This window comes from Trichomycterus rosablanca, chromosome 19, assembly GCF_030014385.1.
Source record: "Trichomycterus rosablanca isolate fTriRos1 chromosome 19, fTriRos1.hap1, whole genome shotgun sequence".
NCBI lineage: Eukaryota > Metazoa > Chordata > Actinopteri > Siluriformes > Trichomycteridae > Trichomycterus > Trichomycterus rosablanca.
In genome coordinates this window covers 26,640,479-26,660,920 of record NC_086006.1, presented here as the reverse complement: position 1 = coordinate 26,660,920, position 20,442 = coordinate 26,640,479, and the positions used below count along the sequence as shown (strand labels likewise).

General features: G+C 44.8%; 1 protein-coding gene across 1 annotated transcript in view; it reads left to right on the top strand.

Annotated features, from left to right (window-relative positions):
- Positions 1–20,442, top strand: part of LOC134333937 (collagen alpha-1(XXIV) chain) — a gene marked incomplete at its 5' end in the record, with an annotated part of 86,759 nt that overhangs the window by 10,850 nt on the left and 55,467 nt on the right. The window contains 5 exons of the mRNA XM_063016104.1: positions 2,342–3,606; positions 6,577–6,630; positions 10,243–10,296; positions 16,931–16,984; positions 18,066–18,119. Coding sequence (XP_062872174.1) covers positions 2,342–3,606; positions 6,577–6,630; positions 10,243–10,296; positions 16,931–16,984; positions 18,066–18,119 — 1,481 coding nt within the window. The remainder of the gene's footprint in view (positions 1–2,341; positions 3,607–6,576; positions 6,631–10,242; positions 10,297–16,930; positions 16,985–18,065; positions 18,120–20,442) is intronic.

Sequence of the window (20,442 nt, the reverse complement as noted above, 5' to 3'; positions counted from 1 at the left end):
TGTTGTGCTGGTAAGAGTGGATCAGACACAGCAGCGCTGCTGGAGTTTTTAAACACCTCACTGTCACTGCTGGACTGAGAATATTCCACCAACCAAAAACATCCAGCCAACAGCGCCCCGTGGGCAGCGTCCTGTGACCGCTGATGAAGGTCTAGAAGATGACCGACTCAAACAGCAGCAATAGATGAGCCATCGTCTCTGACTTTACATCTACAAGGTGGACCAGCTAGGTAGGAGTGTCTAATAGAGTGGACAGTGAGTGGACACGGTGTTTAAAAACTCCAGCAGTGCTGCTGTGTGTGATCGACTCATACCAGCACAACACACACTAACACACCACCACCATGTCAGTGTCACTGCAGTGCTGAGAATCATCCACCACCTAGATAATATTGATCAAAAATGTAACCAGTTCACTCCGAAAGGAGGATTTTTAAGTGTCCGTCCTAGCGTTGCATGGGCGGAGGACTGGCAGCTGAAAAACCGGACTGTCCAAACTAAAGCCGGACGGCTGGCCACCCTACATGTAATGCAATCGATTACACATACGTCAATGTATGTGGTGTATTTTTTGGTTCCGATTTCTTTATTCTAACGGGAGTTACAACAGAATATTTGACTCTTTCGAGTGAATCTTCCTGTATAATCCGAATGAATTCAGTCAGATTGGAGAAAATTTTTGCACGTAAATGCAGCCAGTGAGGATTCTGGGCCGAGACTTATGCCTGGACTGTTCATTTCTCCAGTTTTTATGAATACAGTCCTGAAAGTTTATTCATGCAGTCTGGTCCTGGTCCACCGATTATTCAAACCTTCTTCTTCAGATTGTTGAACGGATCTGCATTTAAAGGACGGAAATCATGAATCTTCTTCATTCTTTTTTCAGCCCCTTTAATTCGAACCCGTTGCTGTTTTCTTTCATGTAGAAGATGAGAATCGCTGCTTTATTCTATGGTTTGCATATGTTCTGACATACTAAAGTCCCTGATGCCTTCTTCCATCTGGTTGTTGTTGCTGTAGTTGTAGTGATGGACGTAAGTATCGGGACACCTCGTCCAAGTATCGGATTCACGTGTTTCAGACATGACAGCTGCTAACAGATATAATGAATTATTTATATAAAGAAAATGACATGCCAACTCAGGCTTTCTTGACCAACATAGTGCCATACAAATGCTGTCATGTTTCGACTGAATGGGCACAAATTCCAACAGACATACTTCCAAGTCTTGTGAGAACAAAAACTTACCGTGTGTACATTTTAGCCCTCTTGGATTCTGTCCCATTTTTTAGAAACCGTACAAGGGTAGCATCATGGCTCGGTGGGTTGCATTTTTGCCTCGCAGGGAGAAGGTCCTGGGTTCGATTCTCAGGTTGAGACTCCTTTCTGTGTGGAGTTTGAATGTTCTTCCTGTGCCCAGATTGACTTCTATACGATAGGGCAGTGGTAGCTCAGTGGTTAAGGTACTGGACTACTGGACTAGTAATCAGAAGGTTGTTGGTTCAAGCCCCACCACCACCAAGTTACCGCTGTTGGACCCCTGAGCACGGCCCTTCACCCTAAATTGCTCAAAACATATTCAGTTGTAATTGAAAGTCGCTTCGGATAAAAGCTCAATGCTGTAAATGTAAACGATCTTTTCAGCAATAGCAACAGAAACTTTTCTGAGTAGGCTTCTCACAAGACTGTGGGAATTTGTGCCCATTCAGTTAAAAGTGCATTTGTGTGGCTGGGCACTGATGTTGGTTAAGAAGATGAGACTCGACCTTCACTCCGATCAGATCAGCTGCTTCAAAACCAGACGGAACAGTGATCATAGGTCTTATCTTCTCATCTTCTAGACTCTTCCAGGGATGCTTTATAGCACTAGCTCCTAAACTTATGTTCCTGCTCCACTCTGAGGAGTTTTCCTTCATCTTCTCGTCTGGAACCCAGCTGGTCTTCACACGCGAGTCCTTCGGGGTAAACTGTGATGTCAGTAAATACTGAAGCATAATGAAGTGAACCTTGGCCAAAACCTCAGGGGTTTCAGTATGGTGGCGTATTTCCACGAGACCAATCACTTAGCGCTATATGAACAAAAGTATTGGGACACCAGTGTGTAATAAAATATATTATAGAAAGAAAATTTAGATATAAAAGAAAGAACAGATTTGGAATGAACCGGAACATTAACTGAGACTTGCTTTTCCAGCCATACAGATGCTCTTTAGACTGACAGGGCACAAATCCCCACAGACATTGTTCAGTCTTATGAGAAACCTTCTATATTTTTTATAGAAGGTCATATAGTCGTTATACTCGTTTTTTGAACCTTTTGTTTTGTTTCTGGTCTCTCAGGTGTGGATCTCATCCTCCAGCTGGGCCTGTCCGGCCGCAGGGACGCCGGACGATCCTCGTGGACGAGTGCAGCCACATCCACGCTCATTCCCTCCCTCCCGTCCCTGTCTGTTTTTACCCCCGGGGTCGGGGTGACCCTGGACCGTAACGGCATCGTCGAGGCCCCTGTGGTGGGTCTCCTCCCCGCGGGCGTGGAGAAGGAATTCACCCTGGTAGTAAGCCTCAACTCAAAGCGCGCCAGCAACGCCTTCCTGTTCAGCGTTCGGGACGGCACCGACCGGCTGCAGTTCGGCCTGCAGCTTCTGCCCAACCGGGTCGTGGTGTACACGGGCGACCGGGCGTCCGTGTACTTCGCCTACGAGGCTCAGGATGGCCGGTGGCACTCGTTCGCGGTGGCCGTGCGCCCGCGTTCCGTGTCGTTTTTTGCACACTGTGGAAAGCTACACTACACCGAGGACACGCTGACCAGGTCGAGAACGTTGAGCTCGGACGGCCGGGTAGCCGTGGGCAGGATGAGCTCCAGGGCGGCGCAGTTCGAAGGCGTCCTGTGCCAGCTGGAGATCTACCCGTCGGCGCAGGTGGCGGCACATTACTGTGATTATGTAAAAAAAAACTGCAGACTTGCCGACACCTTTCGGTCGCCAGTTCACCCAGAAGATGCCACATCCCTGTTCCCCTCAGCAACCCTTAATCAAGGGTCTGCGGTGACCTCTCCTACTGCCACGCAAAACCCTGCCACCATCTCAAACGGGGGAACCGACTCCCCTCTCAGGAACTCTACAGGACCTACAAGGGCGTCCTTTCGGAATACACTGAGCTCCAGCCCTGCTAGGACTATCCATACATCTCCAAGCTCTTTTAGACTTTCAGACTTTGTGGATCCTACACCAAGGACTACCACCAGTACCTCTCCGAGAGAGGACAACAACACAGAGGACCAACGTTTGCCAGGGCGGCCCCGTGCCACCCGGGCCACCCCAGACTCGCTCTCTCTACACAGGCAGAACATGCTGATCGAGATCTTGGGGAATGACGGCGGCTCAGATGAGTGGAGAAGCGGCCCGACGGAGCCCCACCCAAAGGTGAGCGGCGCTACTATGTACAGGCAACAGGGAGACCACAACCAGGTGGAGCAGATCGAGAACTACGGCGAGGAGCGGATATACGACTCAGGGGTTTACGGATACGATTACGGATTAGAAGAAGGAGACTATTTTTTCGACTACGAAAGCTTCGACCTTCTGAAAGGCGACCCAGGACTCCCGGTGAGTCTCTCTACAGTTATTCTATCAGTAAAAATAGAGAATTTAAAACCATTTAAAGGCAAGCGAGAGCAAAGGTCCTCACGGGAACTGAGCCAGATCACCATAAACGTTACAAAATATTGATCTCAATCAGAGCTTCTTGGACAGCTTTAAGCTCTTGGCTTCGTTTTTAAGAGATTCAGTGAGTGAACAGGAGGAAGAAATAAACAGGAACGTTTGGCAGTGATAGATGTCGATTTTTGAAGCAAGGTAGTCTGCTGCCGGCGTCTTTTGTTTTTTATTTCAGCGGCAGAGCAGGAATAGCCAGAACAGGGCTCCGAACCATCGCAGGGGCCCAATCATTTATTTAATTTGGTCATGCTGTACAGAAAGTATTTTTAGCTGGATGGATATATCCAGCCATTTTTTCATTGAAGATAAAATCTGCCAAAACAACGTTAGCTAAGAATATGAAGCTTCCAAGGACCTGCAGGTGGAACATGATGAGCAACCCCACGGATGATGGTTCGATTATCTTCCAGAAAGTCATCTAGGCTGATGATTAGAGTAAAACTCGATTTTGGCAGGTATTGTGTTTTTTTTTTCCAGATTGAATTCAGTAAATATGAGTTGATTTGTAGATTTTTTGTTGTGATTTGATCACAAACACAAACTTTTAAAAACACAAAATAACAAAGTCAGTCAACGTGTTACGTCATTGAGCACTAAGAGGAACTTTTACATCATAGCAAATATTTATGCGCGTTTGTGTAGGTGTGTGTGTGAGTGTGTGTGTACCCGTGTGTGTGTGTTTTTGTACAGGCGTGCATGCGTGTGTATTCGTGCTCGTGTGTGCATGCGTGTGTATGTGTGTGTGTGTGGGTGTGTGCGCGCGTGAGTACATATGCGTGCGTGTGTGTATTTGTGCGTGTGTTTATATGTGCACGCGTGGGTGTGTGCGCCTGTGTACTTATGCGTGCATGTGCGTGTGTGTATTTGTGCGTGCGTGTGCTTGTGGATGTGCACGTGTGGATGTGTGCGCGCATGTGTACTTATGCGTGCATGTGCGTTTGTGCGCGCGTTTATATGTGCACGTGTGGATGTGTGCACGCGTGAGTACCTATGCGTGTGTGTATTTGTGCGCGCGTGTGCATGTGTATTTTTGCGTGTGTACATATGCGTGCATGTGTGGGTATGTCTGTGTGCGTGCAGGTGCGTGTGTGCGCGCGTGTGTAAGATGAGACGGTTGAAAACATCTGGCTCTGAAAGGTTCTTCGTTTGTGTCCTGTGATGTTGGACTAATCCTCCATCCAGATGTTTACATGAACTCCAGCACACACGTGCGTGCCGCTGCAGTACAGTAGGGCTGGCTGAGCAAGGTCAAATTATAGCACAATTACGAGAAAAAGTTTGTGAACCCCTTTGCGCTTCGGTGGGGCAAGCATCACCCAGAAAGACAGGAATACAGGAAACAGAAAGTCGACATGAGAACACATTCATTCACACATAGGGACAATCTGAAGCTGTCAATCCATAGAGAAAAGCTGTGCTGACACAGGGAGAACATGTCAAACTCCATACAGACAGTGACCAGAGGTGAGACTCGAACCGATATCCTCAGGCTCATGTGCAGAATGAGTTCAGCTTGGTCTCAGTTAGTAACTCAACTCTGCACAACATGATGAAACGAAGCTTTATAACTGCAGGAAAAGTTTGTGAACCCTCTGGAATTATTCATTTAGTTTTCATCCACTGCTTTATCCTGGTCGGGGTCGCTGTGAATCCTGTTTCACCGGGAAACACTGGACACAAGGCAGGAACAACCTGGAAAGTCTGTCAATCCATCTCAGTCCTTTGATCCTCCCCTTAGACATAGCCAATCATGTCAGTGTAGACACTCGGGCCGGCCGATAGCACCGCTGAGATTTGATCCCAGATCCCAGTTTGCATGTTTTTCCCGCGTCTGTGTGTGTTTCCTCCAGGTGCTCCGGTTTCCTCGCACAAGTTTAATGACATGCAGTGTGCAGTCAGGTCAACTGGAGATACTAAAGATGCTGCACTTAATCACTTAATCACTTAATCATTTAGGCCTGTGCCTGAATGTTACAGGTTAAATGAATGCTAATTACACGCATAGTAATTATACTGGATATATACACCGATGAGGCGTAACATTATGACCACCTTCCTAATATTGTGTTGGTCCCCCTTTTGCTGCCCCATACGCAACAAACTGTGATGCTCTGTGTATTCTGACACCTTTGTATCAGAACCAGCATGAACTTCTTTAGCAGTCTGAGCTACAGTAGCTCGTCTGTTGGATCGGACCACACGTGCATCAATAATCCTTGGCCGCCCATGACCCTGTCGCTGGTTTACCAGTTCCTTCCTTGGACCACATTTGATAGACCACTGCAGACCGGGACACACCCCACAAGAGCTGCAGTTTTGGAGATGCTCTGACCCAGTCGTCCAGCCATCACAATCTGGCCCTCGTCAAACTCGCTCAGATCCTCCCTGCTTCTAACATCAACTTTGAAGATAAAATGTCACTTGCTGCCTAATATATCCCCCCCACTAACAGGTGCCGTGATGAAGAGATAATCGGTGTTATTCACTTCACTTGTCATGATAAAACACTATAGAAAATAATTTATTAAATGTACCAGCGCTCTATATTTGCAGGCAGTTTTCCTGCAGTCAGGTTTGAATTTTTTAGGTGTGAAATTCGGTATTTATGTATTTGTTCCTGTTTTGAGAATCACTGGAGGATTGTTGGATTGCTTTCTGGAGCAGAACGTAGTGAGGACTAATGATTGAAGGTCTGTTTTTGGGTTACGGGCACATAAGAGAGCGAGAAAAACAGACTTGGCGTGGAAAACATGAGGTTTCACTTACGCACTGCATCTCTGTGCTCACTGTTGTACATTGTATAAAAAGCTCTTTCAATAACCGTTGGCTTGTTTTCACGTCTTTCTTTCTTTGTTTCAGGGTCCTCCTGGTCTCCCCGGTCTCCCAGGGCCACCAGGAGTAAGAGGACCGCGGGTAAGATGTTTTATTTTCCTTTAGTTCCTGCTGCTCTGTCCTTGTGTTGTCGGTCGCAGTACAGAAGGTCTGGACGCTGTGCCGGTCCTGTAAATGTCCACTTGTGAATTTAAAACCCTGGTGGTAAAAGTACAGTTATTAAAACAAACATGCAGGGGATTTACGAAAATAAATATACACCAATCAAAGAGATCTGAACTTTTTTATTGTTAGCTTTTAAGATATTTTAGTTTACGTCAGAGTTTCAGGCAGGACTGGACCCCTGAGAACGGTGTGTCATTGTCTTTAATAAATGATGTGTGACGTGTGTATATGCATAAGGACTCTCCACTGCAAACCAAATTATAAAATCAAATATAACGTGTAAAGTGACCCAGACCTGTTCGTCCCAGTGGAGGTGAATCTGTGCATTTTAGTCTTGGAGAACGAAGTGTATCTGCTGTACCTTTTAGTTTCAAAAAGGAGGCGTATATACTGGACCTTTTAGACCTTAAAGAGAAGGAGGTGTACCTACAATACCCATTATTTCCAGAAAAGGAGGTGTATCTGCGGTACCATTTAGTTTTAGCGATGGAGGTGTATCTGTGCACTTTAGTATCAGAGAAGGAGGTGTATCATTTTAGTCTTAGTGAAGGAGGTGTATCTGTACCTCTTAATTTTAGAAAAGAAGGCATATCTGCAGTACCTTTTAGTCTTAGAGAAGGTGTACCTACAATACCCATAAGTCCCAGAAAAGGAGGTGTATCTACTGTCCCTTTTAGTCTTAGAGAAGGAGGTGTATCTGTACCTATTAATTTTAGAAAAGAAGGTGTATCTGCTGTACCTTTTAGTATCAGAAAAGGAGGTGTATGTGTGGTACCGTTTAGTCCCAGAGAAGGAGTTATATGTGTGCATTTTAGTTTTAGAGAAGGAGGTGTATCCTTGAATTTTAGTCTCTGAGAAAAAGGGGACTCCACTGTACCTGTCCATCCATAATGAAGGAGGCATCATATATACACTGTATGGCCAAAAGTATATGGACACCATTGTGATTAATGAATTCAGATGGTTCAGCCACATCCACTGGTAAAAGGTAAAAACAGAACCATGATTGGATGTAATTGCTACCAACTTTGTGGCAATACTTAAAAAAAAGGCTCCAGAGGGGCACGAAGGTCCAGTTTGGTGTGGAGGAACTTCTGTACCATCCACTGAGCTCTGACCTCAACCTTACTGAGCAGCTGGGACAATGAATTGGAACACAGACTGTGAGCCAAGCCTTGTTATCTTTTTGAACATCAATCCCCGACCTTACTATTGGCAAAATTGGCACAGTTGTCCATGGACACACTCCAAAATCTTTGGAAGACTGAATGAGTAAATGCATGTGGTTTTGTAAACTCTCCCTGGTGTCTAATTACTTTTGACCATTTGGTTCACATTTATATGTGTTATCTGCACGAGAAGTGACCGATCGATGCTTAAAACAGGTGTAAATGGTGCAGAGCTGCGAGAGCGCCCCCCTGCTGCAGTGCTCGGGATTCAGCGAGCGTCTGGTTTGAGTTACTGGTCGCGTCCTAAACATTTAAAGTGTGAGTGACGAGGTGTGAAATGAATCGGGTGTATCTGGATGCGTTAGTGTTCACGTACTCATGTTGAGAATGTTCCTCGAGAAGGAAATCAGAAGGTTTTGGGTTCTCAGCTCCAGCATGATGTTCTTCTGATGTTCACTGTAACAACACGGCGATGTTTCAGATCCAGAACAACAGATCTGTGGTGCTCATGCACCCTCCACAACAGCTGGAGGAGGAGTGTGTTACAGATGTGCATGAGAGCATACATTCCTGTGGCGTGCTAACACACACACACACACACACACGCGCCTATATAAACACACACATACACTCTCATGCAACACACATACATATGCACACCACACACACACAAAACACTTAATCATACACTCCCATAAGCATATATACACACACACATACATAATAATATACACATAATAATACACACACTCACAAACACATATATAATATACTGTATAAACACACACACACTCTCATGCAACACATACAAATGCATACCACACACATACACACAAAACACTTAATCATAAACACACACATAATAAAACACACACACAATCATACACACATAATCATACACACACACACATACTGTACGTACCTGAACGCATACCCATACACACACACACATGCACACACATAATCATACACACACACATAATCATACACACACATACTGTACATACTTGAAAACATACCCATACACACACACATACACATAATCATACACACACTCATACACTCTCATGCAACACAAACACACATCCATGTGTGTCCATGTGTATCCATATACACATACACATGCATACAACACACACACAAAACACATAATCAAACACACACACACATAATCATACACACACACATACTGTACATACTTGAACGCATACACACACACACACATGCGCAGTATTTATTGTAATCAAATCAAGATTGTTTTTCTTATGTGATGTACTTGGAGTGCAGAAACACTTCATACACACACACACACACACACACACACACACATCATGTTTCTATAAACATAAATCCAGACCTAAAATGTTATGCTTCAAATAAATTACAAACACATTCAAACAAATTAAACCTGATTTCATTTTCAACACACGTCAACATCGACATGAAGATTTTATACACCGAGTCGCTTTATAGTTCAAATCAAAGTCCAAATAAAGGTCAAATCCACGTCCAAAGTTTAATTTAAAGGTGAAATCAAAGTTTAAATCAAAGGTCAAATCAAAGTCTTATTAAAGGTAAAATCAAAGTCCAATCAAAGGTCAAATCAAAGTCTTGTTAAAGGTCAAATTAAAGTCCAATCAAAGGTCAAATCAAAGTCCAATCAAAGGTCAAATCAAAGTCTTATTAAAGGTCAAATCAAAGTCCAATCAAATGTCAAATCAAAGTCTTATTAAAGGTTACATCAAAGTCCAATTAAATGTCAGATCAAAGTCCAAATTTTAAATCAAAGATCCAAACAAAGGTCAAATTAAAGGTCAACCAAAGGTCCCATCAAAGTTCAAATCAAAGGTCAAATTAGAGTCCAATTAAGGTCAAATCAAAGTCTAAACAAAGTCCAAAGTTTAAATCAAAGTCCAATCAAAGGTCAAATCAAAGATCAAATAAAGGTCAAATCCACGTCTAAAGTTTAATTTAAAGGTGAAATCAAAGTTTAAATCAAAGGGTCAAATCAAAGTCCAATCAAAGGTCAAATCAAAGGTCAAATCAAAGTTTAAATCAAAGGGTCAAATCAAAGTCCAATAAAAGGTCAAATCAAAGTTCAAATTTTAAATCAAAGGTCAAATCAAACATCAAATCGAGTTTAAGAACCCACATTTCATCCCCAGACACCCAGAATTTAACAGCAGCTTCTCAGTAGATAAAACGTTTGAGCTTCTATATCTACATCATTACTGCTGACCAGTTATGAGCTGGACGTTTCCTGTCGGTCAGTTTCATGTCCAGGTAGCTCAGACGGTGGATCCAGGATTGATGTTTGAACATCTTTCACTGATGCTTCTACTGTTTCTCTCTCCTGCAGGGTCCTCCTGGTCCTCACGGCAGTCCCGGCCCACCCGGATTACCCGGCCCCAAGGTGAGTCCTCGACCCTGCGCGACCCTGCACGTTAACCTCACTGTCAGTTCTCGGCCCTCCTCATGATGAAGGACGGTGTGGGTGGTGCGTGGGTTCCAGATGCTGATGTGTGATGATTCATTAGCATAATTCTGCTCCAAATGATCCCTTGATGGTCTTGGATGCGTCTTTGTGGAGGAGTGGAGCGTTAAGGTCGAGTCCCTGTGGCTGGATCCAGGGACTTTCTGTTTTTCTGCTTATTAGAGGGACAGTGTACACTATATGGCCAAAAGTATCTGGACACCTTACAATGAGCCCGTTGGAATCCCTATTCTAAAAACATGGGCATTGATATGGTGGCACCGTTACCTTCTTGTTAAAGGCGGCATTTTTCCAAAGCAACTTACAGTCTAAGAAACTGAGGGTTAAGGGCCTTGCTCAAGGGCCCAACAGTGGCATCATGGCAGTGGGGCTTGAACCGGCAACCTTTGATTGCTATTCCAGAACCTTAACCACTAAGCAACAACTGCTCATTGTTTTGGGTGGGCTTTCTGCAAGATTTTGGATTGTGACTGTGGGAATTTATGCCTTTTCAGTCAAAAGAAGACTCGTTAAACATGAACGTCTTGTTTGCAATCAAAGTTCCGAATCATCCCAGTGGTTTTTAACAGGTTTAAGGTTAACGTCCGGGCTCTGGACAGTTTCTTCACATCAAACTTGTCGAACCAAACCCTGTTTATTGAGTTTGCATCATGCACATACTGGAGGAAAAGGGAAAGGTCCTTCCCAAACTGTTGCCACCTATCTAAAGGCATTTCATTTATTTTACAGTGTTGATTTTATACATCTGATAGGAATGGGTCTGTCCGAAATATCCAAACTCAATAACTAGAAACGGTGTCCCAATACTTTTGCCCATATAGTGTACGTAAAGCTGTAGGCTGTTCAGTCCCGTCAGGAGAGAGGTAAGGGGGTGGATCATCAGTTCTGGCTGAAGATCTTGACGTGGGTGTAAAGTTTATGAGTCCTGAGTGAGATAAGACAGATACGAAAAGGAAATCATGATTTTCCTCCTCCTCCGCCCGGTCTGTGGATGAGTCGGGTGAGTAGGAGCATCGAAACGCCGTCTGTACCTCAACCAACGAAGCGACACGGTTGATGCCTGTGGTTCATAAGTATTCGGACGCCTGACTGTGAGCTTGTCAGATGTGTGTGTGACGTTTATGTGATCTTTCAGCTAGAACAGCCTCTATTCTGACAAGGCTCCTTACAAGACTTTGACCTATGTCTGTGGGAATTTGTGCCCATTCCTTGTGTGGCTGGGCACTGTTGGTTGAAAACTCTCAGTTGATGTTCCGGTTCATTCCAGAGCTGTTCAGTGTGGCTGGGGCAGGTGGGGAGGGGACGGCTGATCACAGAGGGCAACCGACCCTGTAGGTGAAAAGAAGCGATCTTTCCGGTTCTGAAGCAATCTGTACTGGTTATAAGTGCTTCACGTTAAGTGTTTTTACTGTCCGGGTCACTTTTACCACGTCATATCACACAGTTCATCTCTTGAAAATATCAGCGAATATCAGCGGCAAACTGGAGCAGAATGTAATCAGGTGAACTTTAAAAGATGGAAGTTTAGCACCAAAGCTGCCGGATCGGCGTCGGTGGAAAAGGGGTACGTGTGTGAGAAGGGGGCACGTGTCAGCCTCGGCTCTCCTCGATCAGAGACGGGGGGATGTAAACAATAAAGAACTGATATAATAGTCAGGTTATAGCGACATGCGCGGCTGTTTGATATCTCTGATATCTCTGCTACAAAACTGGAGCGGCGCCCGTGTTTTCATCTGTACGGCAGCGTGTGCTGGCACATCTCCTGCATATTTCCTCTATAAAGCGCTATTTTCCATCCCGCCCGAGCCGGTTAGGCCATGTGCCAGTCAGCGTTGGTTTATACGGCTCTGTGATCGGATCGGCTCACTGTCGGTGGAGAGAGCGCTCATCTTCACACTTCGTGTCGGACTTCTATTCTGTGTATGAAGGATGAACTGAGTCGGACGTTCCGCCGCGGCGTTGTGGACGGCACAGCAGCTCCGCATCAGTACACTAGTTTATTAGGGCGACTAATTTATACATTTCACCCTTTTCCTCCCAATTTTAAGTAGCCAGTCGGTCTTTCACTGCTGGAGACCCCGCTGGCATAAGAGGAGGGTATATTCGCCTGACACACTCCCTCTGATGCATGCTCAGTCCAACGACCCCTTATTATTCGGCTGTACTACGGTGAGGCCAGTCTCACTTATGGAGAGTCACGCACTGATCTTCCACTTCTGTACAGGCTCCTCGGGATGCTAACCAGGGTCCTTACACAGCCTCGAAGACCCCGACCCCTTTATTAGTTCTGTATTTTCCCACCCAGCAGACTAGTGGCCAATTTTTCGGCAGAGCCGCAATTCAAACCGGAGAACGATCCCTCGGCACCTCCAGTGAGGCTCTTTCCTGTTTCAGCTTGGTCGATACGGTCACAAACGGAGGGTCAGTACATATTAACGTAGGTGGATTTAAAAAGCAATGCCCGCTATATAGCCAAAAGTATTTGGACACCTGACCATGAGCTTGCTGGACGTCCCATTTCAAAAACAGAGTGACCTCTGCACTTCTCACATGACCTTTAAGTATGTCTGTAGGAATTTGTAGCCGTTCAGACAAATTTATATTATTTGTATAGCTGGGCACTGATGTTGGTCAAGAAAGCCTCAGTTGATGTTTCGGGTCATTCCAGAACTGCTGAGTAGGCTTGAGGTCAGGACTGTGCAGGTCAAACCATGTTTAAGAGAAAAGGGACTTCCATAAACTGTTTATTTTTATAGAATTAATTTTATATACCTGTTAGCACTGGGTTTAGCTGACACATCAGCTGAACTGATTGATTCATTTACATTTTCAGCCTTTAGCAGACGCTTTTATTTAAAGTGACAGGGTTAAGGGCCTTGCTCAAGGGCCCAACTATGGCAGCCCAGCAGTGGTGGGGCTTAAACCAGTGACCTTTTGATTACCAGTCCAGTATCTTAACCACTAGGATACAACTGCCTGCCATTTAGATGCAAAGGAAATAAAGAGGCTTGTAAAAGACTCTGGTGAAGTGCCAGGCTGGTGGCGCTGGCGCTAACGTGGCTCGGTTGTAAGTGGAATCTGGTGTACGTACCACATCAAGGTCTGCAAAGTGCTGAGAAATAGTTTCATGCCCACAATGTGGCACTTGGATGATGATGTGCCATCCACCACCATCACGTGGTCAGCAGTAATGTGCAGATGGTGGCTTTGCTTCTGTGTTTTTTACATTATTTTTAGCCCCAGTTTGAAATCACTGCCTGTAGGTTTGAACCTCGACGTCCAACAGTTGTCTGTTCAATACATGACCAAAAGTATGTGGACACCCTTCATAATTATTGAGTTCCGGTGTTTCAGTCTCACCTGTTACTAACCGGATTATAAAACCAATCATATGCAATAAAATATATGCTTCCTATTTTGTCCCAACAGTATAGGGAAGGTCTTTTTTTGTCCCAGCGTGCACATTAAAGAAACTGTTTAATAAGTTTGGTGTGGAGGAACTTCTGACCTTTCACCTTCACCTTCGTTTCATCACCTGAATGAATCAGATGGTCAACTGTGAGCCAGACCTTCTTGCTTAACGTGGATTCTTAAGCTCAGTGATGCACATTTGACTAAATGAGCACAAATTCCCACAGGCGCCTTGTATAATTATGCATGAACGGAAGCTGATTTGTTATCGAAGGAGGAAAACGGGACGGGTACATATTTACATTTACGGCATTTAGGTGACGCAGTACTGTGATAGTATATTACTATATTATCTAAGCAATTGAGGGTTAAGGGCCTTGCTCAAGGGCCCAACAGTGGCAACCTGGCAGCAGTGGGGCTTGAACCAGCGACCTTTCGATTACTAGTCCAGTACCTTAACCACTAGACTACAGTTGCGTGGCAGAGCTCTGACCTTTCGCCTTCACCTTCGGTTCATCATGTTTGGAATGAATCGGATGGTCGACTGTGAGCCAGACCGTCCTGCACAACATGAGATCTCAACATGAGAACCTCAGTAATACTTGTTTGACTAAATGGGCACAAATTCCCACAGGCGCCTTGTAAAATGGTGTAGAAATGCAAGCTGATTTAGTATCGAGGGCAAAATATGCATTTACATTTACGGCATTTAGGAGACGCAGTACTGTGACAGTTTATTATCTAAGCAACTGAGGGTTAAGGGCCTTGCTCAAGGGCCCAACAGTGTCAACCTGGCAGTGGTGGGGCTTGAACCAGCAACCTTTCAATTACTAGTCCAGTACTTTAACTGCTAGGCTACAACTGCATATGAATACATATTAATGCAAATGGATCTGAAATGGCTATGGGACGTGTCCCAATACTTTTGTCCATATAGTGTACACTATATTATACTGTAATGTAACTGCTGGGATTAGTGAGAATAAAACATTGATCGGTCCACCAGATGACGGTGCGTCATGGCTCCACCGGGTCACGCGTCAGTACGTCTGGTCTGTCAGCTCATTGTTCTCATCGTGACCGACAGCGAACCCAGAATGTTCTGGTACCACGACCTCACGCTGGAGCTCTGTGGAACCGTCCCGAGCCCTGACCGAATAAAACATGTGGCGCGTGTAGGAGGGAGGCGAGAACATTCTCTCTATTGTACAGCTGCGAAACCCAGCACATAGGAAGTGTTCCTCTTCTCGCCACATCGGCTTCCTCCGTGCAGCCAGAAGCTGAGGACGATTCTGTGATTGCAGGTCTGAGATGAATCATCTCCGGGTCTCCTGGGTTCAGGAGAAGGTCCGGTGCTCCAGCGTGTAAACGACGGCCGGGAGACGCTACAGCGGGGCGTGTTCCATAAAAAAACAGCTGACATCTGCTCGCGCGGCCGCCGACGTATTTTTAGAGCGCAGAACCTCGTTCGGGGGTCGGCGATGGTACGCTAGCTTTGACTCGGAGTCATGTGATGTGAGTCGACGTGAGTTCGGGACTTGATGAGACTTGATGTCGGACTAGTGTGGAATGTCATGAATCATTCTTTAAATGTCAGGTTCAGTGTTCCACTGCAGGTTTGTATAATAATAAAAAAAACTCGTCACTCATGGCCAGAAGTATGCGGACGCCTTTTCTAAATGATTACAGTGAGGAGTGTTTTGTTCTTCGCTCTTCACAAGGCTCGGTGCAAACGAATCTGCATTAGTGTGGAATAAGCGTCAGATCCAGTGTTACAGCTCCACATGTATCTGTGTTTATCTGGATTCTCCTCCCTGTTTCACTTTTAAACTTGTGTTACAGCTCGAGCTTCTGAGAGACTGTGAGAGAGTCTAAAACGCTTCTGGTTCAAAATAAAGCTTAATAGCCGCTCAGGTAAAACACACGCTGTTCACCAGAGCTGAGATCTCGAATACATCGTATCGAATCTTGGCTCTGCCTTGCCGGCTGAGGCTGAGTGGCTACATGAACAACGATTGGCCTGTTGTTCAGATAGGGGGGGGATTAAGCCGGTTGGGGTCACTCTCTCTCAGACTAGTGCGATTACGACCTCTGCTGGCTGGTTGGTTCGATTGCTGGGCACGTGTCGGAGGGAGCGTGGAGCAGCCTCGTCCGCCCCAATCAGGAACAGGGACCAGCATTAGTCAGAGGATGATTGACGGGCAAAAATTGGATGCGCTAAAGTGGGAGAAAAAGGGGAGAAAAAATAATAAATAAATAAATAAAAAAAGCTTAACGTGGTTTAATGTAGTAAAAGAAGGAGACAGGAGCACTAAACTTCTCTTCATTATTACTGCTCATAAGTTCCTCCACTAATCACATTCCTCACTCACTCACTCACAAGCTTCGTTTGTACGGCCTGAGTCACTTTTACAGCGTCATATCAAACAGTTTGTCTCATTGGCGGAGCTTTGAGAAGATCAGAGGCAAACTGGGGCAATGTTCAAAGCCGCTTCTTATGTGAATGCGCCATTAGGCTTTAGGTGCTAGGTGCGCTTACCAGACAGTAGGAGGTGCCGTTACGGGCCTGGCCAGATCTGTGATACTCGGAGCCAAGACGTGAAGCTGAGAGTCAAGTTCATGGTTGTGATGGTGGTGGTGGTGGTGATGGTGGGGGGTGGGGGGGTGTCGTGTCTGAATGGGCTGAAGAAGAAGGAATGTGTGGAATCTCCTCTCACACCTGCAGAAGCTTTTTCTCTCCCAGCTGTTTGTACTGCAACGGTCATGACATCTCAAATCAAGCTATCCCAGCATCCTCTAGACTCCTGGTGCTTTCTCATGCTTCTCTGGCTTTATCTTCGGTTTTGGGCTTCTTATCATGATACTGATGGTGGAACGGTAGGCAGGCGGCTACCTTGGGGTTCCTTGGGACGTCCCGTCTGCTCGCGTCATGTTGAGGGGTGTGTCCGAAGTAATGTGGCGCGTTTTGTGTTTATTTTGTAGTTGGTATTATCATTGATGGTGTTGTTCATGTCCTCCTGTTCCTCTTGATCTGGTTGCTTTTTCCACGCCCTTAATAATAAAAGAGCTTTATGCTTCCTTGCATCTCGCCAGTGCCACAATATGACAGAATGACCTTTTTGGTGATTTTTTTTATCCACAGGGTGCGAAGGGTGACCCCGGAGAGTCCCCAGGTCCGGCCATGAAAGGAGAACAGGTAAATCAGCAATCATACCTCACACCTCATGTTGTCCCCAGTAGGGTTGATTTTCAGCTTGAGACATTTCCACAGGGTGGCACAGTGGCTCGGTGGGTAGCACTGTCGCCTCACAGCAAGAAGGTCCTGGGTTCGATCCCCAGGTGGGGCGGTCCGGGTCCTTTCTGTGTGGAGTTTGCATGTTCTCCCTGTGTCTGTGTGGGTTTCCTCCCACAGTACAAAAACATGCAGTCAGGTGAACTGCCCTATAGGTGAAAGGGTGTGTGTGTGTGTGTGTGTGTGTCCTGCGATGGACTGGTGCCCCGTCCAGGGTGTTTTTGTGTGCCTTGCACCCATTAAAAAGCTGGGATAGGCTCCAGCCCCCCACCCCCCCCAAGACCCTAATTGGATAATAGGTTAAGAAGGTGAGTGAGTGACATTTCTACAATAAAGTACACTACACTGTACGTCCAAAAGTATATGGACACCTGACCCTGAGCTTTCTTTTCGCTTATTTCTTTTCTCTTTATGTTCACTTTTGTAGAGTTCCCGAGCCTCCCAGCACACATTTCAATCTTCAGTTGTTGCTAACATTTATACAAATGACAAATAAACTTGAAACCTGTTGGACATCTCGTACCAAACCCACGTCCATTAAATTGAAGTTAACTCCTCCTTTCGCAGACGTAAGAGCCTCCACTGATCTGGGAAGGCTTTCCACAATATTTTGGAAGTGTTCCTTAAAAAAGTAGTCAGGCATTTATGTTGGATAAAAAGGCCTGGCTCACAGTCAGTGTTCTGATTCATCCCAAAGGTGTTTATGCTTCTAAGTCAGGCCATGTTGGTTTGGTACATGTTTCTGGAATTTCTCCACACCAAACCCATCAAACCACGTCCTTATGGACCTCACTTGGTGCACAGGGGCAGAAGAGGTTGTTATGTTGGACAGAAGAGGGCCTTTCCCAAACTGTTCCCACATACTTTCAGTCATATAGTTCCCTCTTTATTTCTCCCTTTAGCTCTCGCTTCATGTGTCCTTGAGCTTCAGACTGATTTCTACATCACCTACACCTCCTTTCTAATGTTTTTATTCTTTTCCCAGGGTGCTAGAGGACCTCCAGGTCTCCCAGGTCCTAAAGGTTTTCCAGGTCCGCTGGTAAGTTTGCTCCACTGCTTAATTCTTTCCCCAGTTTATGCGCCGTTTTACAAGACGTGAGAGGTTCCACAAGTCGGCCCACACGAGGCGTTAGCTGTAAAGCTCTGTTTTTATTGCTAGTCCCTCAGCGTGAGATGTACAGTATTCGTTACAGCTCCTGACACTGGAACTTGGATTGTCTCAGCAGGACGGCGCTGCCCGCAGACGCTCGGGTGGTGCAGGGGTCTAACTTGTGAGTTTGAATCTCAGCAGAGCTGCTGATCTGGCTGTGTTTGAGGGAGGGAAGGTCGGACGGGGTCTCTTCTTGCTATAGCTGCGATGTGCGAACTTGTGACTGGTCCAGGTGTCTGTGGGAGGGTCACGTGGAGCTTATGTTCATGTGTCATGAAAAGTCTGGTACTGGAAGTGTTTTCAAATGATTATTTACCATTATTAGCTGGCTGCAGGTTGGCGAGCCGACTGTATCAATCTAGCCCATGACTTGGTTTGAATCGCTGTTGGCCAGTCGGGTGTCTACACAGACATGATTGGCTATGCCTGATGGATGGGAAACCTTGTGATGGATTGGCACCCTGTTCTGGATAATCCAGCCTTGCACGTGGGGTTTACCAGTGAAACCATAATCATGATTAGATGGTTGATAAAAATGAATAGACAGACAGACAGACAGGCAGATAGATAGATAGATAGATAGATAGATAGATAGATAGATAGATAGATAGATAGATAGATAGATAGATAGACAGACAGACAGACAGACAGACAGATAGATAGACATTTTTAAAGATAGACAGACAGACAGACAGACAGACATTTTTAAAGATAGACAGGCAGACAGACAGACAGACAGACAGATAGATAGATAGGCAGGCAGGCAGATAGATAGACAGACAGATAGATAGACATTTTTAAAGATAGACAGACAGACAGACATTTTTAAAGATAGACAGACAGACAGGCAGACAGATAGATAGATAGACAGACAGACAGACAGACAGACAGACAGATAGATAGATAGATAGACAGAGAGACAGACAGACAGACAGACAGACAGGCAGATAGATAGATAGATAGATAGATAGATAGATAGATAGATAGATAGATAGATAGATAGACAGACAGATAGATAGATAGATAGACATTTTTAAAGATAGACAGACAGACAGACAGACAGACATTTTTAAAGATAGACAGGCAGACAGACAGACAGACAGACAGATAGATAGATAGATAGATAGGCAGGCAGATAGATAGACAGACAGATAGATAGACATTTTTAAAGATAGACAGACAGACAGACATTTTTAAAGATAGACAGACAGACAGGCAGACAGATAGATAGATAGATAGATAGATAGACAGACAGACAGACAGACCGACAGACAGACAGACAGACAGACAGATAGATAGACAGAGAGACAGACAGACAGGCAGATAGACAGATAGATAGATAGATAGATAGATAGATAGATAGATAGATAGATAGATAGATAGATAGATAGATAGATAGATAGATAGATAGATAGATAGGCAGGCAGGCAGGCAGATAGACAGACAGATAGATAGACATTTTTAAAGATAGACAGACAGACAGGCAGACAGACAGATAGATAGATAGATAGATAGATAGATAGATAGATAGATAGATAGATAGATAGATAGATAGATAGATAGATAGATAGGCAGGCAGGCAGGCAGGCAGATAGATAGACATTTTTAAAGATAGACAGACAGACAGATAGATGGATAGACAGACATACAGATAGACAGACAAATACATATTTATATAGATAGATAGATAGATAGATAGATAGATAGATAGATAGATAGATAGATAGATAGATACATAGACAGACAGACAGACAGACAGACAGATAGGCAGGCAGGCAGATAGATAGATAGATAGATAGATAGATAGATAGATAGATAGATAGATAGATAGATAGATAGATAGACAGACAGACAGACAGACAGACAGACAGACATAAAGATAAACAGACAGATAGATAGACAAATACATATTTATATAGATAGATAGATAGATAGATAGATAGATAGATAGATAGATAGATAGATAGATAGATAGATAGGCAGACAGACAGACAGATTTAGTATTACATAGTACCTAGTGATTCAACACAAATGCACATGGTTTTGGAATGAGACGTCCTACAAGCTCATGGTCAGGTGTCCCAATACTTTTGCCCATATAGTGTGTATGAAGGGGTCAGTGTGTGTCACTCTGTAATGCACTAGCAGGGTGAACTCCTGCACTCACAGCAGCTCTGATAATAATGAAACATCTTGTCTTGAATGAGATGGA